The sequence below is a fragment of the Brachyhypopomus gauderio genome, chromosome 16, assembly GCF_052324685.1.
Source record: "Brachyhypopomus gauderio isolate BG-103 chromosome 16, BGAUD_0.2, whole genome shotgun sequence".
NCBI lineage: Eukaryota > Metazoa > Chordata > Actinopteri > Gymnotiformes > Hypopomidae > Brachyhypopomus > Brachyhypopomus gauderio.
Genome location: NC_135226.1, coordinates 3,179,290 through 3,204,815, shown reverse-complemented (window position 1 = coordinate 3,204,815; position 25,526 = coordinate 3,179,290). Strand labels below are relative to the sequence as shown.

At 43.8% G+C, this 25,526-nt stretch overlaps 1 protein-coding gene across 1 annotated transcript; it reads right to left on the bottom strand.

Annotated features, from left to right (window-relative positions):
* Positions 1–221: 221 nt before the first annotated feature.
* On the bottom strand, positions 222–23,987 carry LOC143478241 (F-box only protein 15-like). The gene is made up of 10 exons (XM_076977215.1): positions 23,728–23,987; positions 4,731–4,835; positions 4,525–4,629; positions 4,213–4,440; positions 3,830–4,024; positions 3,031–3,157; positions 2,784–2,866; positions 2,536–2,678; positions 2,210–2,334; positions 222–1,815 (listed from the first exon to the last, which is right to left on the bottom strand). Exons 1-10 carry the CDS (start codon positions 23,817–23,819, stop codon positions 1,534–1,536), a joined length of 1,485 nt encoding a protein of 494 aa, XP_076833330.1. The 5' UTR covers positions 23,820–23,987; the 3' UTR covers positions 222–1,533.
* Positions 23,988–25,526: the final 1,539 nt, after the last annotated feature.

Below are 25,526 nucleotides of genomic sequence, written 5' to 3'. Positions count from 1 at the left end.
TGACATGTCAGTCAGTTATGGTTCTGCCTGTTTGGCTTTATATTAACTTCAAGCTCTTTAAACCTCTGATTATGAAAGCTTTTTCCACAGTAACATTTTGAAGTTGTGTTTAAGGACACATGGTTTTTAAAGCTTCGTCAGAATCTTTGTGTTTGGAAAAGGAGCCAAGGAAGATAATGAAACATGAACATTGAACATAAAAATTAAGCCAAACAGCACTTCATGGAGCTATTTGTTTATTGAGGTTGCCCTCCGTCACCACCATTTCTATCCCTGATGGATATGACTGGAAGGAATTATTGGCTTACATGATAAAGCACCACCAGATGGAGATGACAGGGGGCCTAGGGCCCTCTATTGGCAGGGTGAGGAATTTCAGCAGACTGTCCAACTATAGAACGGATTGGGCCACAGCGACCCAGATTTCCTACCTGAATGCATCACACATTAGGGCACAAATATGCTAATCTGTGTTGGAAATGGTGTTCTGTGCTAAAGTTGTTCTGCTTCAAGCTACAGCAAACGTGCCCTAGTGTGACAGCTAGAACAGGTACAGCAGTGTCATCACTGCCTTCCTCACACCCCAGATTGATCTTTAAACAGGTTGTGTGGGTGTGGTGGAGCAGAGACGTTTAAAACTGTGCTAGTGTCTGACTGTAGAAGAAGTCAGAAGACACCTGACACACCTCCACAATACAGACATGGGGGGGGGGGGGAATAACTTCACAAAAGCATGTTACAATGTGACTAAACAAGTAAATAACTAATCCATTTCTTTTCCAGGTGATTCGCGTGGGTCTAATGGGCTATAACTGCAGCAAGCTCAATGCTGATAAGGCTCTTTTAGCCTTGGCTGATGCTCTGAAACACTGTCCAAAACGCAAAGCATAGAGGAGAACACACTGGCCAGGACGCACTAAACCACTCAAGTTCACAGACAAAATATTTGTACATTTGCCAAAAAACAAAGACTTTAACTTGAGAAATGAAATGTGCACCTGTGTAACTAAGTATATACGATACACACTGTTCAATTTCACACTGCTTAAACTGTACAGTAAACAACAAAAGATGTTAACTTTCGTTCTAAACCTTTAAATCTGTAGTGCAGTTTCTAACAAATACACTTCTTAATGATTTGTCTGAACATTGGTATCTGAATTAATTCCTGGAAAGTCAACCAACAGACCACAATTACTGGAATTCATGAATATATGGCAAACTGTTAATGTCAGTCTGGTTGATTAAAATTCCCCCATCAAAAATCAACATAACCTACAACACATCAGAGTTCAGGAACACTGAAATGGCTGCCAAAAAAAAACCCGAACTTTTTCAAACTATATCTACATCACAATTATTGCATGTATTGACAACCAAACAGTGACTTGCCAGATAACCTCACTGGAACATGCAACCAACTATGAAATAAAACATGAAAAACAGCCCTGAACATGTCTGAGTCCTAGGACTCAAAGCATAAAACAACCCCTTTAAACACAAACTGTGCACCAAACATAAAAAACCAGCCATTTAATATCCCTCAGATTCTCTCTCTCTGAAGTGCCTCTTCAGTTTGTCCATGGAGATACGGATCTGAACACCGATCAGGAAGTACTGCTGAAACTCACGCATCCACACAAAGTTCATCTTGACCTCTCCCTTGGCGTCCTGGTACCACAGCAGGAACTGTTCACTGCCATAAATCTCCTCCATCATGGGGCATCGCGACCGCAAGAAGGAGACGGGTGAGCTCACGCACCAGAACGGCCTCTGGTCCTGGTCCAGGACGGTCAGGGTCATCAAACAGCACTTCTGTGGAGGGGGGCAACAAGTCGAGATCAAAACCTTTACTAGCGTGCCACGCGTAGCAGTTCTGGATTAGGTTAAACTACTTTTTATATTCCGATCTGTAAGTAATTTATGTGACATTTCTGTTTTGGTTACAGTGCTCAGAGCACATTGTACATCACAGTGCAGGTATAGGACTGAAACTTTTTTAGTAATACTAATGTTATGATATGGATTTGATGAAAGGTGCAGCTAATTCTACTGACTACAAAACAAGACTTGTAATAAGAATTGTAGAATGCTAACTAAAAGCTATGTCCAAATGTTAGCATCACATCAGGCCAACAAGACCTGTTATTCACTTTCAGCCTGTGTAAATCTCTAGTCACTTGGTCACTTTACACTATGCCAGTGTTACCTTGATGTCCCCATGTAGCCTCTCGGTCTTCCATGGGAAGCTGAGCTTGCCCAAGACAGGGATATGTTCAGAGATGTTGCTGAAACTAACGGGTCTGAACTGCACAAATCCATTGCGGATGTTATCTGGTTGTCAAAAACACAAAACAAGCATAAACACAAATTATATTTTTCTTTCTTGCATATTTGCACACATAAGGGCTGTTCCATGAGATCAAAGAAAGTGTATGTATTAACTGCGTATTGCTGATAACTGATACAGGGCAGTTTGGCCAGTGTGGAGTGACTTCACACTCTAATAGAACAGTGTTGGGAGGAGAGTTGTACCTCTCCTGCACACCAGTGGGCTATAGCGTTGGTGCATGATACGTCTGACAGGGTTGTGGAGCAGGATGACTGCTGTGTAATCCTGAAGAGCATAATCTGGGTCCACGTCATCATACAGGCTGATCTCCATCGGCATATAGGGACTGTTTAATGGAGCGGAGGGAGATTGGGGAAGAGGGGGCGGTTGCTGCCAGCAGCACATAAGGAAAACTGCAATAAAATGAAAGTACACTCGAGCAATGGGATACCAGGACACGGAGCCAAGAAGACTTCTCTCCACCAGTTTGTGGAAATGTAAAGTGGCCATGATGAAGGCAACAATCCATGTTCCCTGCAACCCAAATCAATAAAGCATTAAATAAATAACTAAACAAAAGCGCCACGCCAGAGCCGCAAACAAGCGCGAATATCAAAGTCTCTGAAGTCTTATTTTATTTGAGATAATAATGTTATTATAACTAATAACATTCACACAGCATCTGAACACAAATATACCCTCCAGATTCCCAAAGTAATTCCTTCATCCAAGGGCACTAGTTTCACCAGATGATCCGACCCACAGAACTTCCAGCTCTCATCTGTGTGCACCTCAATTTTGCTCATCAGAGAGCGCCAGCGGGGCCTGAGCGAGAGAGGAACAAGGAGCATAGACCAGCCGTGCTTTCAGCAGCAGAGTGAACACATCACACAGCGCAAGCACTAAAATACCTTCAGCCACAATCCAGACTCTCATTAGAAGCTATAGGAAGCGTTTAGAGGCTGTTATTTCTGCGAAAGGAAGATCTACTAAATATCAAGTTAAGGGTTTTTTTGGGTGCCCAAACTTATGCACCTGCCTATTTTTGTTTAGACAATTATTGCACACTTTCTGTAAATCATATAAACTTCATTTTACTTCTCAAATATCACTGTGTTTGTCCACTATATGATATATTTAACTGAATTTTTTAATCCAAACATTCAATGATTTATAAAGGTAAATCAGGAAAATTAACAAGGGTGCCCAAACTTTCGCATCCCACTGTATATATGACACAGTGCGCAACAAACAAGAACACCACAACATATTGTGTGCTCTAAACATGTCATGTTTACATGTCTGTGTGTGCGTCAATGTGTCTTAGTCCTGCAAGGCATATAAGGGAGCGTATATATCCTGGCAAATTGATAAAGAAATATGTTGGTCTGGATAAGCGTGTCTGGTAAAATACTGCAAAATAAATAATAAATCACAATTGAGACATGCAGTAATAGAATTGCAGTGTAGTTTTGGTCCAGAGCGGATATCACTCACTTGTCTTGTGGGGCTCCACCGGCGTGCCGGACCACTCCATGAAGCTGGATGCTGGACAAATGTTTACTTCTGGGCAACACGCCATCATACCAGCACACGGTGACGGACGAGTCCGTGAAGAAGACCTGACTCTGCTCAAAGAGGCTTATTCCTCCCTTATGGGTGAGTGTGATCTCCCAGCCCACATGCAGACTCCTAGCAGACAGAAGGGATTGTGGGTGGCGAGACGTGCTGAAGTGTGTGAGGTGTGCAGTTTGTGTGATGTTTCACAATGAAAGTAAAGTATCAATCCATGATGTGTTGTGGGGTTTTTAATCTATTTTATATTGTATACAACACTTTTTTTCTTCTATATAATGCAATCACTTTTAAGATAATAAGACCTGAGGATGTGCTCCGTTTGTGCCGGCATGCCTGTGTATGGGCTGATGTTTTTCAGCTCTTTCTTCCAAATGGTGTCTTTAAGGCATCCCATCTCTCTTAAAAGCAGCATCTTCCAAAACCCTGATGACGTCTCCTGGGCTGTTGTCAAAAAGTCTGTCATGATTACCAGCCTGGGTCTCCGCTGCTTTCTGGAAATCTCACGGGTATACAACTCATACCACACAGCACTGGACAAACAAGGTAAGGGGAGAAATCAGATCAACATTTGACTGGATGATAACGTATCATTAGGTCAACAGGAAAACACCTACTTGTCATCAGCCAGTTCATGAAATTGCCTGTTGACAAAGCCAACAGAAAAGAGAGAAGCAGCATCTAAATATGAAAAAATCTTCAGGATGACTTCAGGCGGCAATCTGGGGAGTGGAAATAAACTCGGCTCAAACGTTTTCACAAACACCACGCATACAGAAAACCAGATCACCTCGGCATAAGTTACGACACTCAAATTACTTGCCTCTCAATATAATTTTCATGACTGCATGAGAGGAAGGTAGATGTGCCTGCGGTAGGTGGAGGGTGTGTTGCCAGACACGTGGGTTTGACGCTCTCAGCCCTCGGTCTTCACAAAAAAGAAAGAACCGCTGGTGTGATATGAACTGTAGCACGACGCTCAAGTTGGTTACTTATTCGCAGCTTCTGATTCGTTTGGCTACTTATTCACAGCTCCTTATTGAAGTTGGTTGCTTATTCAAAAAGGTTGTGTTCACGATGCATGTTTGCTGCGCACTTTGTTTAAAAGAGATAGATTAAACAAACGAGCATAGGAGCAAACATTTAAGAGGTAATTGTTTCCCATACTGATTTTGTGAATGTAGAAAAAAAAAATTAAAATATAACGAAAGCATTCCTTTTGTAAAATGGTTTCTATTTCAAGTCGTTCCAATTGTATGCAATTTGTACATGATGATTGAATTCGTCAGCATTTCTAACGTAAAGAAACATTCTTAGATTTGAAAACTAAAAACACAGAAATGCTGTTCTAGAACACAAATAATCGGAAGAAGAAATACCAGCACACAACATGGTATATTGAGCAGTGGGCATATAGGTGAACGGATTTAAAGGGGCAGTTTCATAGGCTTATTGAAGGCGTTATTGATGGTGGGCCAGAGAAATAACAAATGCATCATGAAGAACAGGTCACTCCCTAAGCGAAGAACCTGATTTTAGCCTGATCCAACATCATTTAATACCTCAAATCTATCTGGAAACACTGCATATGGAGTAGTTAAGTGCACAGGTGAAATGGTTCAGAGGGGCAATTTCTGAGGCCTGCTGTATGCCTGTAAGGTTTTGGGTCAAGCAAAACTCTGATGCATCATACATGACTGGTCCCTATGTAGGAGAAACCTGATTTTAGCCTGGCCCGACATAATTTTATGAATGAAATCAATTATCATGTACAAATTGCATAAAATTGGAACGACTTGAAATAGAAACCATTTTACAAAAGGAATGCTTTCATTATATTTTAACATTTTTTCTACATTCACAAAATCTATGTATGGGAAACAATAACCTCTTAAATATATGCTCTTATGTAGCTACTTGGACATTTTTTTCAAAATTATTTAAATCACATTTAAAATAGTTTTATTAGATTCAGCACAATATAACAAAAAAAAAAAAAGATTGTCAAATTTTATCAAGCCAGTCCAAAGATATTCACATTTAAATCGGCCCTATTTTTTAAATGCAATTAACCTAAAATGAAAGGACATCTTGTGATCAAGAAATGTGTGCTAGTTTTAGCCAGAGACCGTATATATAACTGTGCGTTCACACCAAAAGCGATAAAATCGCTCTCCGTCGCAGAGTCGCCAGCATCGCGTCGCGTGGGGGCGTGTCCAACATCACGCCGGCATGCAGCACGTGACAGATATGCAAATCACGTTTTTAAAGCAGGCCGCAATATTTATTTCTTTTAATATATTGATGACAGGACACACGATTATAAAGGAGTGCGTGTATAAAACATAGTGTGTGTATAAAACACATAGTATATAAACCTAAAATGTTTATGTAAGTTTTTTTACTTTTTACCCCAGACCCGAAAATCAAACAGGAATTTAAAAAATCATAACCAATAATAGGGTATATGCTAATTTATTGCAGATGTTTTTTAAACAAATGAACAGTATTCCCTCCAAAAATAAACAATTTGTACTGTAAATAAACAGGGACACATCGTAAAGTGCGGGACATCCTGAGACAGCTACTGTCAATCTCTCCTCCATTTTGCAATCGGAACAAATAATCAGTAGGAACAAAAGTCAGAGGTGCGGTTTTGGAGGAGGGTGCAAACATACTTTCTGATTGGTAGTCGCCGCCGCGCGTCACTGCTCATTTGCATAAAGTTGAGCCGAGCTCAACTAGTTCGCATCGCTTGATTCGGTAACTTCGCTTCGCGCCGCTCACCGTCGCGTCGCTGGGTGTCTCTCACTCTCATTGAAAATTAATGACTTCCGGTCGCCGTGTCGCTCTCGGTGTGAACGCACAGTAAGTGGACTGGACGACACAAGTGAAAAGTGAAGCCTCCGTGTGTCAGCGGCCTTCTAGTGGCTGGCTGCAGTACAACTTTTAATCCCGCCCATTCCCATGTAAGTGAACGGGCCGGACGAGAAACTTTGAATTTTTATTACAAGTAAAATACGTTTTTTGAGCAATTATATTTTGTCAATTCTATAACACCCTATTGCATTAGTATCTCTCCCAGTGTTTTTCTCTATGATAAACAGATTTTATAGAAGTTATTAGAAGTGTTATTTAAAGGGGTGTGGCAATAAGGTGATTGACAGTTAATAGCTGTGTTGGTTGACATCTAATACCAGATGCTCAAACGTGAACGCGCTCAACATCAAAACTCTCGACAACAGTATTAAAACCTTTTACCTTTGCTTATTTTGTAAAACGTCAAAAGTGTCTATACTGGTGGGCGTATCCTAACGAATGTCGGGGAGGAGATACGGTCTCTGGCGGAAATACTGTCCTGCCTACCGTTTCTAATGCGCATGCTCTAGCTCCAATTTTCATCTACTGCGCAAGCGCATTCAAGATGGCGGTGTCCGTGCAGCCATCTTTGTGGCTTGGGGAGTTATCGAAACTTAACAAATCCAAACTTATGGACAGAGAGTATGAAAGAAAGGACATCGCCCAGGACGGGAGGCTTTTCGCTTGGACACTGCTGAGATCCACTTGGGTTAGGTAGATTCCTAGGCAACTAGCACCAGTGCACTGAAGAGTTTGTACCATGTATACTTTGATTATATTGTATTCAATTATATTCTATATAAATCATTTTAAAAGAACTTTTGGTGTCAATACTTTGCTTGGACCAAAACTCAGTCGGTTCATCGGGGCGGTGTTGGGGCCCGTCTGGGTCCGGAGAAGAAAATCCCAACAAATTGGTAGCAGAGGATGGTTTTTGGCTAGAGTCGAATTCTGCAATTAGGACAAGAGAGGAGGTCAATCCGTCCGTGAGGTGACTGAACTAAACTGCGCGGTCTGAAAAAAGGAGCCATTCTCTCCTATTGGCTGATGTTACTACGTCATAGGCTAAATTAAAGTTCAGTTACTGAATGGTTGAGGCGAAATATCCATCCATCCATCCATTATCTGAACCGCTTAATCCCGCTAGTCGGGGTCACGGGGGGGCTGGAGCCAATCCCAACATCTCCGGGCGAAGGCAGGGTACACCATGGGCAGGTCGCCAGTCCACCGCATGGCCAACACACACGCACGAACTCACACCTACGGGCAATTTAGCATGATCAATCAACCTAACACACATGTCTTTGGACTGTGGGAGGAAACCGGAGTACCCGGAGGAAACCCACGCAGGCACAGGGAGAACATGCAAACTCCACACAGAGCAGCCCAGACCGAGAATCAAACCCAGACCGCCTTGCTGTGAGGCGACAGTGCTAACCATCACACCACCGTGCCGCCCGAGGCGAAATACTCTCTGTAAATTTAGTGTTGAAATTGTATACGTGTTATAAACTCAATATAGACAGGAGGATTGCCCTACAACTCAAAGTCGTAGGAGGATGCCCAATCGTTCTTGGAACGATCGGAGGACGCTCCGTTTATTATTTTAATTAAGGCAGGTAGCCTGGAATTCTGTGAATTCCGGAGGACGCGCCAGTTTGTTGTTTTAACTAAAGCCTGGTTCACACTACACGACTTTTCAGTCGTCAGGTTTTTGTGCCGTCCGCACTACACGACTGGTCGTGCTGTAATCGCGAGTCTTTCAGTTGTTGTGGCGTTCACACTACATGACTAATCGGCGACGCGGGCTCACGAATTACACGACTGGGGAACGACTGGGGAATCGCCGACTCATCTGGCTGCCATCCAAAAACACGAGAACACGAAAACGAAACTCTCCCAGAACCAGCAACACCACGTAGAAGAAAAAAACAATGTACATGTACTCCACATTTTCGTTATTGTTATTTTTTTTACCGTTTATACACTCCATAGTCCCAAGTTGCCAGAATTATTTCATCTCTCCGTTGCAGTGAACATATAATCAATCGCACTATTTCTCCAGTGCTGTCACAATAACTTAAACACAGTGTTGTAGTAAAGTTGTAAGAAAGGTGAGGATTTTGTGTGTTTGCTGGGTTACTGTTTTGAAAGCATTCTTGAAAGTTTTTTACATTCTTCAGAGATATCTTCAGCGGTGCCGCGGTTCTCTCTCCGCGTTCCCATTGGCTGTAGCTAGACGCTGCTGCCGACTCGCAGTCGCCGACTCGCAGTCGCCGACTGCTAGATATTAAACATGCTAGATATCTGCCAGTCGTCTGCGACCAGTCGGCGACGGCTCGGCGAGCGTCTTTCAGCAGTTCACACTACACGACTGAGCGAGCGACGAGTGATCGTCGATTCGCCTCCGACCACAGTTTTTGTCGGCGATCAGTCGGCGACTGAAAAACCAGCCTAAAATCGTGTAGTGTGAACCAGGCTTAAGGCAGGTAGCCTGGAATTCTGTGAATAAACCCATGAGCCTCTTAGGTGAGGACGTTTGAACCCCTGAGTAAATTGTATGAGCCCCCAAGAAAGACGTTCTTCATTGTGTACACAAGCACGAGAGAAACATTTCATAAGAGGTTAAAGAAGAAAAAAAAAAAAAAAATTGGTTATATTTTTCCATGCATGAAATTATAATTTGGTTTATGACACTCTGTAGATGTACGATTTAAGTGTTGGAGGTAAAACACGCGCGAGCTGTGTTGAGCTGGAGTTGTTTGGAGTGTGGAGATATTAACTTGTGTCTGTCCGCCCTTGGGGTGTGCGCTGGCTAATTAAAGCGCTTGCGAGCACGACGATAAAGTGATAAAATTTACTGAATTGAAGCAAAAGTAATTTGGAAGTAGTTTAAAAATCTGAGTTATATCATGGATAATATTAAAGGTTTGGAGGATTATTTGGTTGATACTATGGAGAAACGTGCCGTGCCGAAAATGAGGTCGGACACGGTGGTGTATGTGAAAAAATGTTTTGAGAAGATGCGATCCGAAGGGTTGTGGCCAGACCCGGACGATCGTGGTGTGTGTCAGGTCGATTGGGAGCACATCGAGAAGCATTGGGTCACACAAGTCAATAAAGAGAAAAAACAGATTAGAGGCTAGCGGAACCCTAACTAAGCAAAAGCGCAAAAACCAGCTGGAAGCTGAAACTTATTTGTCATATGTGAGAACATTTCGAAAAATTTGTCAGAAGATTAATGATAAAGAACGAGTTGAAACAAAAAAAACAGAACCCCCTGTGCCCCCTTCCTATGCAGAAAAAGCATGTGAACCCAGTGCTCCTCAATGTCCACGCTGATAGCGCCTGTGTCTGTGGGAGAAATGAGTGACGTTGATGTGGACGGGGCTTCTGCACGTCCAAAATCAGTGAGAGCGTGAATGTGATGAGGGGAGACAAGTGGTAATGGAAGTTGTGGCTATGGATAAAATAGAGAGTAGACTAACGAGGCTTGAAGACTGTGTGTGCGAGAAAACTGGAGAAACAGAGATAAATAATGCATTGCAAAGAATTGAACAGCGAATGGCTGAGAGTTTGAGTCTGAGTGCCCCCACCCGGTTCGAACAGACGTTGAACAGAGCAGAGAAAGTGGTCTGTGATGTGGAGAAAGCCATCAGGCGGGAAGAAGCTAAGTTGGAAAAAGAGCATGCGAGACAGCTAGAGAAATGCGCTGCAGATGATAGAAGGAGAGATAGAGGCGCACCTGTCTGTAGAGATACATTGATTGTGACTGGTGAAAATTTAGAATGGGAAGTGGAGAATGACGAGGGTGTGGCGAGCAGACGAGTGAAAACTCCCTCTTCAGAGGAGAGCGAGGTGGGAGATGAATGTATTAACCTGACTGAATCCGAGCAATGGGTGAGGGTGCCCTCCCACTATGACAGGCAAGGTGTAGTCACGCGATCAAAAGCTAAGAACACGTCGACCCCTGGTGGTCATTATCCGCTAATGGCAGTACCAGGGAGCAGTTACGCACACACATACGCACCGTGGACACACAGAGATTTGCACACCATGATAGATAAATTACCCAATCCTAAAAAGGGCGTTCAGTATTTCTTGTCTAAATTTGAACAGTCAACGGCTGGGGACATGTTGTGTTTGGGAGACATAAGAACATTGTTTAAAGCTATGGGAGTCTTGAGCATGTTGTCTACAGCCGAGAAGGCGGCTGGAACAGAGCATCTGGCCGATGAGGCCCCGTTCGGTAGAATAAGAAGTGCTTTGTGGGGACAGCTGAGATTGCAGAATCAGGACAAGTTTGACACGGCAGCCTTATCAGGGGTCAAACCTAAAGAAGATGAAGACCCGATGTTGTACTTAGACAGGTGCAAAGAGACCTGGCAAGCTAAAACTGGCGTTAGGCATGATAAATCAATCCCAGTGCGGGCTATGTACAGAGCAGCGGTCGTGGCGAGTTTATCTGAGGGAGTGCAAACGAAACTGAAAGACGTGGTCGCGCTGAATCAAAAGGAAGATGAGTGGAAAGCTGTAATTACACACCATATGAAGCGTGAGGCAGAGAAGGGCGAAAACACTGATAAGTTGATGAAAGATGCATTACTCAAATTGTTAAGGGAAAAGGACAATTCAAAGCCTAAAAAGCAATTAGTGTCGAAGGAAGACACTTCTGTACAGGTAGCGGCCGTAGAGCCGCCCGCGCAACCAGTGATGCAACCCATACAACCCATGATGCAACCTTATGTTATGCCACAACAGGTCAACAGCTGGGCGGTGCCACAACAGCGCGGGTACTACGCCCAGGCAGGCCCATACCGAGGCAGAGGCAGAGCCAAAGGTAGATTCAGGGGAGGCAGAGCAGGGAACTTCCAAACCAACGGCTGCTTTAGTTGTGGCCAGATGGGCCACTGGGCAAGAGACTGCCCGATGACGCAGCAGCAGCAGCCAATGCAATATCAGCAGCCAATGCAGCAACAGCCAATGTACCAACAGCCAATACAGCAGCAACAACCAGTACAGTATCAACAGCCAATACAATAGGGGTGGGAATTGTTTACTATCTCACGATTCGATTCCGATTTTGGGGGCCACAATTCAATTCAAAATTGATTTTCGATTCAAAAAACGATTTGATTTATAAAAATTTCTGCTTAAGTCTATAAAATCTGCATGATCTACTACAGTCTGCTTTGCAAGACAGAATGACAAATACAGAAAACAATGTCTTTCACATTTAATTAACAAAAATAATGTGCTTTGGTAAAATAAAATGCTTTTTGTTGTTACCAAAATTCTTGAGCTTCATTTTACAAGCTGTCAGGGCTGGCTCGGATGCTGTTCCCCCAGCCGTCGCTAGGGGCACCAGAGTCAGTCCCAGACTATAGGTGGCGTAACCATACGTTCTCAGCCAGTCTCTGCTTTCTCTGTGGTTGCTTCTCGTTTGAAGGTGTCTCGCCACCTCTCTGTTATGCTTTCTCTTTACTTATTCGAGTATCTATCTCCTGCGTCGCTTCCTGACCCATCTCAAGTTTTCCCAATCCTGCATTTCTTCCTATCCGTTTTGCCTTTATTTTTGTGAAGGGTTTTATTTTGCTGCGGCGTTTTTTGCCAATTACTTCTTCTGGTGTCCTTGGTTTCGTTTTCGCGTTGCATTTATCCGCGCTGTTTTTTTAGTTACTGTTGTTATTTTGTTTCTTTCTCCCGTCTCACTACGGTTAACTGTTCGTTTTCCCGCATTGTTTTTTGTTTCCATTTGCTCCATGCCCTCACGGTTTTGGTTTCTATTCGCTTGCGCTTTGAGTCTCCCGTGTTGTTTTGTTTGTTCGTTCTGGGTCGCTGTGCGCGTTTCCCTCTCGCTAATACATGTGACGAGTGTCAAACGTCTTGCTTTTGCGAGCCGGCACTCGTGTCCACCCTTCTCTATATTATTTCACGCTGTGTGTACGTTCCCGTGCTCACCGCGTTACACACGCCTTGCACACGAGCTACATTGTGTCAAGTTCGGTCTTCCCTGGCATTCGTAAATACCAAAATGAACCCATATTTTTGCCTTAAATGAAGACGGAACAGGTTGAATATCTCTTTTCTCCATCTGTCTTGAAACCTTTCCGCATACGAGTGTGTCCCAGAACCTGCAGCGTAAAGTCTCGCGTAATTTTGTAATTACGTAACGCAACTTAGAATCGATTTTGGGACATTTAAAATCGATTCTGAATTGTAGTAAATGAGAATCGATTTTTTGGCACACCTCTACAATACAATATCAGCAACAAATACCGCAAAACTTAAATCACCAGCAGAAACCCGCACTCACACAAGGACAACAGGTTGTGCCTCCTGGCATGCAGTACATGCCAGCGCCACCTGGTGGCCAATGAAGCTGCCCGATGTCCAGTTCCCCCACATGCAGTGAACCAGTTGTATGTCTATTGGTGGAGGGGGAGTCAGTGGAGTTTTTAGTCGACACGGGAGCCACCACGTCAGTCCTAACAGACAGGAAGTGGAAAGGCTACTTGTTGAAGATGTCACTATCCACTACTGGATTTCTGGGAAAAACCACACTGCAGCCTCTGACTGTGCCCTTAAAGGTGTCAGCACACATTATTGGACCTGAAGGTGTGGCTGCACTAGTTGTGTTAACAGGAGAGCAGATGACGTACTGGAGAAACCCGGACCAGCAGGATTCACTACCACATGTCTCGCTGTTGGTCTCGGCTGGACACGAACCTCGTGAGCTGGGCCCCATGCTGGCCACTGCCATGAAGGAACAGTTTCGCCCAACCTGTCTGCCAGGGGTAGAGGGTACGTCGGATGGTAAGTACTGGAGAGTCGCATGTGACACCAGTGACTTGGCGTACTTCTGTAACCAGCCCCTGACAGCCACACACGGCAGAGCACTGTTGGATCACCCCCAGGCCAAAGAACAACTAGAGACGGTCCCAGCCAACTTGTGGACCATGACAAAAGGTAGATGTAGGATGTGCATCTCACCACATGGCTTCTATTAGGTTAAAGCCAGGAGAAACAGTCGTTCATCAGCCACAGTACCGAATCAAGCCAGAGGCCATGGCAGGTATTACAGACACCATTACAGATTTGATTAAAATTGGAGTTCTGAAACCCACAACGTTACCGTGGAACACGCCCATACTACCTGTTAAAAAACCTGGAAAAGATGAGTATCGTATGGTGCATGATTTGAGGCGCATTAATGATGTCACTAACTGAGAACATACCAGTACCTGACCCCTATCGATCTTTGCAGAACCTGTCGACTGAACACTGCAGCTTTTCATGTATTGATTTAGCTAATGCTTTCTTTTCTATACCAATTGATGAGAATGTGCAAGACATTTTTGCTTTCACTTTCAAGGGACAGCAGTACACATACAACAGGCTACCTCAAGGTTACAAAGATTCACCAGGCATTTTCAATCAATGTTTGTTAAAAGACCTGTCTAGATTAACTGACAACGATTTAATCGACCCCAACACTGTACTGATACAGTTCGTGGATGATCTGCTAATAGCTAGTACTTCACCTGATCAGTGCCTTAACAATTCTAACATTGTTAGCTGAATTAGGTTACAAAGTGAACAAGTCAAAACTCCAGGTGGCCTGGCCGATGGTCACTTTTCTGGTGAGAAACATTTCACACAAAGGTCACACCCTGACTCCAAATCAGAGACAGTCAATACTGTCATTTCCAAAGCCCACTACAGTGTCACAAATGATGTAATTTTTAGGCCTTACAGGCTACTGCTGCAACTACATACCTAACTACAGTGATTTAGCTCACAGCCTCAGAAAACTCGCAGTGTCAAAAGGTCTGAGTAACGGGAAGGTGGAGCTTGACTGGACGGTTGAGGCAGAGAGGGATTTCATAACTCTGAAACAAGCACTTGCTAGCGCTACTGAATTAGCAGCACCAGACTACACACAACCTTTTCATTTAAACGTTTCTGTAAGAGACAACCATGTTCATGCTTGTCTCTTTCAGAAGGGGGAGAGTGAAGGAAGGAACATTTTATTTTTTCACAGTTCCAAATTAGATCAACCAGTGATAGGAACAGGACCATGCACAGCAGGACTCACCACAGCGATAGAGAAGACAGCACACTTGGTAATGTGTCATCCACTAATAATCAGCACCAATCATGGAGTAATGGCGTTCATAAACTCACAAGCCTTCTCTTTATCAAGAGCACGACAGAACAAGATAAAAGCCATACTCACACAGCCACACATCACATACAACACTGCGTCAAAACTTGTGAATCTGACTGATAACATTGAAGTTGCAGAAGATGCGACACCACATGACTGTGCTGACGCCACAGAAAGACACATTCAGCTCAGACCAGAACTGCACAAGGTCAGAATTACTAAACCAGGAGCATGGGAGTTCTGTTCAGATGGGAGTTGTTGGAGACAAGGTAACGAACTGAAGGCCTCTTGCTGTGGTACAAGCAAGTGGGGAAGAGTGGGAGGAGGTGGAATCAGGAGTGGTTCCACAACCAGCCTCAGCTCAGCTGGCAGAAATGGTCGCACTCACTAGAGCACTGGAACACGCGTCAGGTCAGATTGTGAACATTTACACAGATTCAGCATACGTGCACGGGGTCATCCACCATGAACTAGTCAGGTGGATGGATAATGGGTACACTAACGCCACAGGACAGCCAATCAAACATTTAAGAGCAGTACATGAGTTGAGTGAAGCTATCATGTTACCCAAAGAAGTGGCAGTGATAAAGGTGAGAGGACATCAGGGTAATGACAGTTTTGCCACCTGGCACAGATCCAAGAACAAGCCACGGTCTATGAGAAGCAATTGTGGATAGACCGGGGAGCCACAGTCACTAAAGGACTCTGGAGGAGTCCAGAAGGGAGAGTAGTTTTGCCCTTAGAGAAGATGAAATTGATACTACGCGAAGCACATGGGCCAACTCACTCCGGAGTGTCGGCCATGGTGACCAAATTAGAATGTTTATGGTGGCATCCGTATCTCAGAGATCACGTGAAGCAATACGTGAGCGAATGCGATATCTGTCAGTCATACAATGTAAAGAAACCATACCGGGTGAGGTTTGGAGGATACCCAGTGCCCGCGGGGCCATTTGAGGAGATTGTGATCGATTACACAGACATGGGGTCAGACAACAGGGTAAGGGGGTACAGGTACCTGTTGGTCATGGTAGACAGATTCAAGAGGGTAGAAAGAGCCAACCAGACCATTAAGACTAAACTGGCCAAAGCGTGCGCAGGAGGAGACATGGACTGGGTTCAGGCGCTGCCACTAGTGTTGATGTCCATGAGAGCAACCCCCACGGGAGAATACAATCTCTCACCACACCAGCTCATGACAGGACGACCCATGCCAGGGTGCCCTCGACCGAGGATTGAGGGACCAGCTTTAGAAATCCAGGAACAGGAGATGTCAGAGTACATGAGATAATTAACCAAATTGCTTTGTGAAATCAATAAGTCTGTTCAACAGGAAAAAGGAGAAGACGACCTGGAATCACCCAAGGTGAAGGTGAAGCCAGGGGATTGGGTAAGGATCAAGGTGCACAAGAGGAAGTGGAACGAACCACGGTGGACAGGCCCGTGGGAGGTCGAAGGTGCCAACGAGCACTCAGTAAAAGTGAGGAAAGACAAAGGTAAGACTTGGTACCACATCTCACACTGTGTTGCAGCAAAGGAACCAACAAGAACCACAGGAGAGATCAAGACACACCTGGAGGAGACAGGAGAAGCCCCAGGGAAGGAGTTGGTGGTGAGTACCGAGCCCAGTGTAGCTTTTTACAGAGAATACATCAAAGCCGGGGACTGGTGGGAGGAAGGTGAAGGAGACCTGTTGGAGACTGACTGTGAGGCTATAGCACACTGTGTGAGCGCGGACCTGAACCTGGGAGCTGGGGTGGTTCTGCAGATCAGACAAGCGTTTGGCACTACAGGTACAGCCAAGGTGCCCATAGGTAAGTGTGCCACACAAACCACGCAAACACACTTGATATTCCATTTAGTGACCAAAAGATACTACAGGGAGAAGCCAGAATTAGGAGATCCGATTTCAAGCATACCACACCTGGCCATAGGCCTGTGTTGAAAAAAATCGATTTTCCGATTCAGAATCGATTCGCATATGACGATCTGATAATCGATTCGTACGTCCAAAGATCGATTTTTTAGTGAACGTTTACCCCCGCCTCGTCACTGAATTCACGCAGGCGTGCTCGGTCTAACTAACTGTAAAACGACTCGGCGTCGGACAGTGCCGGTAACGACGATAGTCAAATCGGCAATCTAAAAACAGAAGGACAGTTTATCCAGTGTCAGTGACTATTTACAGTTAGTCCATGTCACTGACAGTTTACCCAGTGTTTTTACAGTTTAAAAAAGCTAAAAATGTTCTTGTAACGTTGGGCACAAGGCGATGGATGAGACAGAATCCTTTGCACTTTCCAAATCGTTACGTTTATTACATTTACCGAAGCGCAGACAGCGCACATAATACACGTTTACATAGAACATGTGTGACTCAAACAACGACGGGCACAGGACACTGCGCGAACGCACATTAAGTAGACAAACCACATAAACTCCACGTGATGACGAGAGCCACAGGTGAGACGGATTATCACAAGACGCACCTGCACCCACGAAGATCCACAGACGCAGACATCGTAAACACACGCCCAACAGGGAGGGGTCGGGGACCGTACCGTGACAGTTCTGTTCTTATATTCTCACTTTAAAGAAAAATACACGTTTACATTTTATACTTTCAGTTTATTAAGTGTGAGCACTTTTAAAATAAAAATGCATTTGGTAGCAACAGCTTTTGGGTAAATTCTTAATTATTTCAATCATAATAATAATGCACTGGTTAGTGTCCCAGTAGGAGTCCACTGTTGCAGATATAGACACCTCAAAGATGTCCTCTGTTTATTGTCCTGGATTACCTTTCTTCCAGCCATCAGTAACTACCAACTACCAGTAACTATTTGCTGATTAATATCGATATAATACTAGTTTTAACATGTTGCTTCTGTACATAGTCAGGAAACAGCTCAAATACATTTTTAATAACACTAAACCCCGAATTGGATCGAATCGGATCAAATCGATTAAATCGAAATAAATTGATTCTTAATCTTCAGAATCGGAATCGGATCGATTCTTGGAATTTGAATCGATACCCAGCCCTACCTGGCCACATTGTTATTATCATTGAACATTAACACTCTAGCCATACCGAAGCTGGGTTGTGGATTAGACGGATTAGACTGGAGAACGGTGAAACCGATTATTAGAACTTTACTTAAACCAACCGGTACCAAGGTGATGGTGCACCATCTCCCATCCTAGGATGGAACTGTGGGAAATAAGAGACATGTTGTCCGGACGTGTCAGACGTCCAGATGAGGCTCAGTACCAACAATGTTAGAGTAGGGGGATTAACTTTGAGAACATGGACTTGGCTATGGGGGGGGGAGCATTTCTAGCCGCGGTGGTAATATTTAGTGTAGAAAATCAGAAACAACCCAATAACATGAACATAACTTTGTGTCGGTGGGACGACAATCACACGGTCTGCAAAGAAGTGAGGCCCGACAAGATCAACAGCCCTAACCCGTGGGTAAACGCGACTAGACCAGAGAAAATAGACTTTAAAGTAAGAAAACGAAGAGGAACTGGAACCAGGCCAGTAGGACAGTCCAAGGACCGGTGTGTAAGGACATATGGAGGTGTGGAGTTGAGTTATAGAGATGGTACAGCGTAGTGTTGTCACGATACTAAGAATTACAACTTCGATACGATACTTTAAAAAGTATTGAAATTCGATACGATTTTCGATACCAAAGTCAGATACTGTGCTCATTTCTGTTTTAAAGGCTTTTTATTTATTTTTTATAAACAAACAAATGAATATTGTATTTTGTTTCACAAATGTCAAATAAATAAAAGGTGTAGTCCCTACCACATTAAAACAGAAAAATAAATAATTGCACATTAATATAAATTAACATAAATAATAGTAGTGCACTCTGGAATTCACATTTAGAAGTTAAAAAAGGCTAGTGCAAAAAGTGTATTTTAAGTATACTTTAAACAACTTTAACTCTTTAAGTAACTAAAACTTCAGTATTAGAGTTCAGTATTCATAGATGATTGATCCATTGTAGTACGATCACTCTTTTTTTCTCCCTGTATGCTGTCGCACTTACGGCTCTTAAACCAAGAATATGACATTTGCTAGGATACCATAATCGGACACATAATTTTGTATGCTATAATACTAGAAATGGGAATAATCACCAACCTCTTGGAATGTTTTGTACAAATCTGCGTGCCTTCAGGTGTTTGGCCAGATTCGTTGTGTTAAGCTAGGTTTAAACTTTCGCGAGTGACCGTAGCGCGCGAGTCCGCACACCTTGTCCGCGTGCTTGAAAATGCTTGAAACAAATAGCTGTCTGAACCGTTCTCTTGTATGACGTTAACAAATACGAGCCTCTTGTAATTCCAGGACGAAACATGAGAGAACGTGAAGACGTTAAAATTGGGCGTTTTGAAAATAAACAACCATTAAATAATGTGATAAAAAAAGCAAATTTCGAGTGTATGTATAAATATTTAACTAAAGTTTAACGTGCTGGGAAATATTGAAATGGACCTTGAAAGTGACGTACAAGTGCTTTAATTCCACCTTGTTGGTGTATGAACCCTACAAACATGACTGTTCATTGCGCTGCGGCGCGCGCTAAGTTACAAAATTCTAGAGGTGCACGACCTCGCGAATTGACAGCGCGCGAGGCTACTGCGATTACATCATTTTCGCCGCGCGGACCCTCGCGCTGCTCGCGGCGCGTCAAGTATAAACCAGGCTTTAGCGCCCTTCGTTGAAATGTTCCGAAAGCACCGCCTGCAAACTGGCTTGTTCATGTCCTTCGGTTTTCCATCTGTATCTGCTTCGAATCCAAAGTATTTCCACACAGCACTTCTGCTGCTTTCCTTGTTTAATTAAGACGAGCTGCGAACACACTGCGTTTGTTTTAGCTGCCATTTCAGCATTACCAACTGTTCTGTGCATTACGGCACCTTGGGTGGGTCAAACGAAAGCACATTTTATGTAAAAAAAAAAAAAATCGATTGGCTCCTTTGGTTGGTACAGCTTTAAAGCACCGTTTGCAGACCGGTTTTGATGTGTCCACGGGGTTGCCATGACTGTCTGAAATGTATGCAAATAATTCCATATTTCGCTTCGTGCGTGTAGTTTTTCAACAAGCTGAGGACGGTCCGCAATATTGCTTGTATTATCAGCCATCGTACACCGTTTCTTCTTATTCTGCAGAGAGGAGGCAAGCGCTGCACTGCTGTACGCGCACACTGCCCCCGTGTGGCACTCTTTGGAAATACTGCTCTTAAAAAAAAAGAAAAACGCACTTAGTCCTACAGCACCGATACTAAGCAAACTGGGTATAGTACCGTTTTTAATGACGAAGTATCGCGATACTACTCTAGTATCGGTATACCGTGCAACACTAGTACAGCGATGAGGTAGTGGACTGCGGGGGAGCCAATGCCTCATACAGAGGATGTGATTTATACATATGTTGGACCTATCAAGTTAATGCGGGCTGTCAAGGAAGGGGGAGTTTCTATAGCGCAGACTGGTGCCCTGGTTGGGGGTCAGTGATAAAGTACTCGGGGAGATGGAAACCGACATTAGTAGATAAGAGGGGTAACCCGTCCACAACCTCTTTGAGGAAATGGTGGGATGGTGTGTCGTTTCAGCGAGATTATCACATCTCCCAAAATCCAGTAACTTTGTCTGTCAAATGGAATAGGCAGATATGGGGTTATAACAGCCCGTTGTACTTCACCCTGGGGGTGGAACAATCAGGACGTGACACATGGGGAATAATGAAACTCAGCTACTTAGCTAAACCCAAGCCACTCAGCCCAGCAAAACCAGAGGCAGAAATAGAAGAGGTGGAGGATTCAGCAGACAAGTTCACTCTAACCACAGATTTCACTAAATTATCATCCCAACAGTTAATAGAATTAGCAACCGGTTACAGCGGCTCCAACTTGTGGTTGTCATGGCTAGAACAAAACAGTAGAGAAAATGGGTTAAAAGGTTGTGTGGCCTGTGCTGCGGCCCGACCCGTGTTAATGACCTCACCAGCCCCACTGAATCCTGAAACAGATCCAGTAGGATATCAGTGCATGTTGAATTTAACTAAGGTGAAAAGTATTACGACCCCAAATTGTTCCAGCCTGGACAGTATTTTTCCGTACGTCAAAAATTTGGAAGGAGGTAACGCTCCTTTCGTGCCAGTAAAACTTACACGGCAGTATCAATATTTTAACTTGACCGAGAAATACACAATCATGAGTGTGGGAGAAATAGAGCCTGACTGGTGTAACGCCACAACGAAGGTGCCGGGGATAGGGAGAGTAGCCCGGGCAGGGATCTGGTGGTATTGCGGAGGACATTAATACCAGGAAAAGCTAGAGGAATCTGTGCCATGGTTAGACTAATCACACCAATAACAATGATAGGGCTGAGGGAAATCACACCGCAGCCTGTTACAGCCCAAGGGAGAAAGAAGCGTGATGCCTTTGATTTGTCCATAGGCTCACCAATGTACATTGACTCCATAGGAGTGCCTCGGGGGGTTCCCAATGAATACAAGCTAGTTGATCAAATAGCTACGGGCTTTGAAAACATCCCAATTATATCAGCCTTGTTTCCAGTAACACTGAACAAGAATGTAGATAGGATCAACTTTGTCCATTACAATGTACTGAGGTTAACCAACCTAACGAGAGACACAATAGAGGGGCTGAGTGAACAACTGAGAGCTACCTCACTGATGGCCGTACAAAACAGAATGGCTCTAGACATGCTCCTGGCGGAAAAAGGGGGTGTATGTTTTATGTTTGGTGACAACTGTACCTTTATTCCCAATAACACCGCACTGGACGGGTCGGTGACCAGAGCCCTGGACGGACTGAAAGCGTTATCTAAGGAGATGCAGGAGGCCTCAGGTATCAGTAACCCCATGGAGGAGTGGTTCACGAAGGTGTTTGGGAAATGGAAGGCACTAATTATGTCTTTGTTCATGTCTGTAGCAGTGTTTATTGCAATTGTTGTTATTTGTGGATGTGGATGTATAAGTGTATCAGATCTCTCACCCAAAGGTTGATCACAGCCGCGATTGAGAAGGGGGATGCGAAGAACCCACCGCCATACACTATGCCACTGATGACGGCGGATGATGATGACCTATCATCTGAAGAAGACGATTCTGTGTGAAAAACTTGTTGTTTTTGATTAATTATGATTGCTTTGTAGGTATTGGCAGCGTCTGCAACTGATGAAGAATGAAGACGCACCACACATTAGAGCACAACCAACAGCACATGAAAGCCAATTCACTAGTTTAAGAAGTAATATGCATGACACATGGGCACATTAATAGAACGGGTCGAGGTGATCTCCCACCAGGCGAGACCTGGGTCTCGTGGACAACGTCAAGTCACGAAACCGTGGGAGATGAAGGGGGGCATCTCCAAATAGTCTGAAAGGTCTCGGCCCACGACAGGGGAGTGATCCAGAACCCACAAATCACATAAAAGAACGCATGAATCATGAATTGACATGATTGTCTTTCTTTTAAGAAGTGCACTGGGCTAGATAAAATTTTGTATTAGACTAGAGTTAGACCAATGTTATGGTCTAAAAGGGGGAATGTAAGAAAAAAAGAAATTTAAAGGCTAATAACTTAATGTATCAATTTAATGTTTTTCAGGGAGACTGTGGGAAAGCAGGAGTAAGGAGGCCTCAGTGGCCTTGAGGAGAACAGAAGGGGCCTATTCAGTGCAGGATGTGTAGCAAGCAGTTTTTAGATAACCAGGCACACAGGCTGGGAGAAGAGGAGCAGGTGAATCTCCATGGAGAGCAGCCAGGATTGGGGAGTTATCGAAACTTAACAACTCGAAACTTATGGACAGAGAGTATGAAAGAAAGGACATCGCCCAGCACGGGAGGCTTTTCACTTGGACACTGCTGAGATACACTTGGGTTAGGTAGATTCCTAGGCAACTAGCACCACGTATACTTCTATTATATTGCATTCAATTATATTCTATATAAATCATTTTAAAAGAACTTTTGTTGTCAAGACTTTGCTTGGACCACTCAGTCAAAAACCAGTCGGTTCATCGGGGCGGTGTTGGGGCCCGTCTGGGTACGGAGAAGAAAATCCCAACAACCAACACGTTGTCTTGGGAGCCTTAAAAAACTACCTTAAACTGTACAGACTGGGATAAAACTTCAGGAAACAATAAACAAGAATATAATGTAACGGTCCACGTATCTATTAATATCGTTTGAACGGTCCAAACGCGAAGTTAAAATTCAAGCAGGCTCAAAAAGGAACAGGAGCGTGAAATGCGAATTCTTCTAACGGGATGAGAGAAAGCGGACATTCAATTATATCATCTTACGAAAACTCTGGGAAGAAACCTCCTACAAACCGATGAAAACAGCGATTTTTTTTTACCGCGCGCTTGCGATCACTGACTTCGCTTAGACAGCGCGACCGGAGAAAATGGCCGCGGCTCAATCATTATCATGCAGGGATATCCAAGTACTTATATTATGCTCGTTTGTTTAATCTATCTCTTTTAAACAAAGTGCGCAGCAAACACGCATCGTGAACACATCCTTTATGAGTCCACATCAGACATTGACTCGCATGGCCACGTGAATACAACATAAACACGTGGGTGTAGCCTAGCCATACACTTTTTAGCCTTGTTCTGTTCAGTGATCTTCCTTAAAAATCACCTCTTAAAACTATAAGAAGTTGTGGGACTTCAGAGGGACAGTGTATATTCGTTATTTGAAGTTGTGTGGGTTTTTTAGATCGTGTTCGTCTACCTTTTCGGTTTGACGGGTCGGGGTTTACGTGACTGCGCCATCTCCACGCCCTGCCTCAAACTCCTCAAGAACTCACCCCGTCCAGTGGCCATCGGGGATCACTAACAAACTTGTGGCTTTTCTTTTTCTTTTTGCGTTTTTAGAAAAACGTGACGGAAGCTCGTGCAAGCAAAGTAATCGTCCAATTCCAATTTCCGCTAAATATGAATAAAGCCTGGTTTATACTTTCGAGTGACAGTGGCGCGTGACTCCGCCCACCTCGCGAACGGTGGAAGCGTTCATACCTGGCGCCAGAGTTGCCAGGTTCACGGTTTTCGCGCCAAATTGGGCTTGTTTGAAAATCCAGCCGCGGTTAAAAATTCTGCGGTCGCGGGGTGCGGTTCTTTGGGCTACTGCGGGAGTTACAAGTCAACACTAAGAATCGATCGCGATATAATACTTAATTTGTCTCCATTTTAAACACTCGCCACCCCCCCACCTCAACAACTTTGGGCTAGTTTAGGCTTCTGAAGGGCGGGTTTTACACAGATATTGTGCTGATATTTTTGTTGGACCTGGCAACCCTGCGTGCAGTGTCAGGCATGAAAATCTGTCACCTTTCGGCGAAATTCACCGTTTTGAAGTTTAAAAGGGTGACCTACGCGAATCGTGTAGATCCGAGGAGTTTTTTTTTGGGGGGGGGGGGGGTCGGGAGATATTATATATATATTTAAATATATCATATTGAATCAATAATAAACAGAGCACTTCCGAAATCGGCAATTTCAATGACACATTCGCCAGCAATTTCCACCCAGATCCATCATAGAAGCCAAATTGGGTTTCAGTCATACGAACATTCATGGTGTGAAGCAGAAGTGCTATCTACACCGGGGACAAGACAGAAGAGCGAACATTTACCAGATCATACAATTACCACTACATTTACCAGATAATACAATTACCACTACATTTACCAGATCATACAATTACCACTACATTTACCAGATAATACAATTACCACTACATTTACCAGATCATACAATTACCACTACATTTACCAGATAATACAATTACCACTACATTTACCAGATCATACAATTACCACTACATTTACCAGATAATACAATTACCACTACATTTACCAGATCATACAATTACCACATTTACCAGATCATACAATTACCAGATCGTACATTTACCAGATCGTACATTTACCACTACATTTAGCTGCTAGATCGTACATTTCCCAGTGGATTTAATTGGGTTATTAATGGTTTCAATCGTTTTCATATTTTGCGGTAAAACAAAGTTAAGCCGTTCGCTACAGCGTTGAACACTGTCAGAGCCACAAGCTCTTGTGATAAATAGGTAGATAGATAGGCCTATTAAGTTCGCGTCAACCCCGTGTAGTTAACGGTGACATAAAATAAGAAACAAGATGATTTCTAGTGTGTCTGTAGTTGTAACTGGTGAATCTAGGGACGTGTGAGGATAACATTCGCGCCAGGGCTGAAAAGGTTGAAGATGAAGTTGTAAACTCTTGTCGTTTGAGTCTACCCTGTGCTTTAGCCCATGTTAGAAAATAAAAATACGTGAACCCTGGTATTTTTTACACTCATTTTCGCCGCTGATGTATTTATTGGTTCATTAAGACGTGATGGTTTTAACTGAGCCATCTGGAATGGCGAAAGCGGCTTCTCGCGTTTACGGATCTGGCTCCACGCGTTGACAAGACGGGTCAATATTTTTCGCGTCCCCGCGGGTCTAAAGTGAGAAGTAAACTAATCCGCACTCTGCGTTCCAATGGACTACTCTTC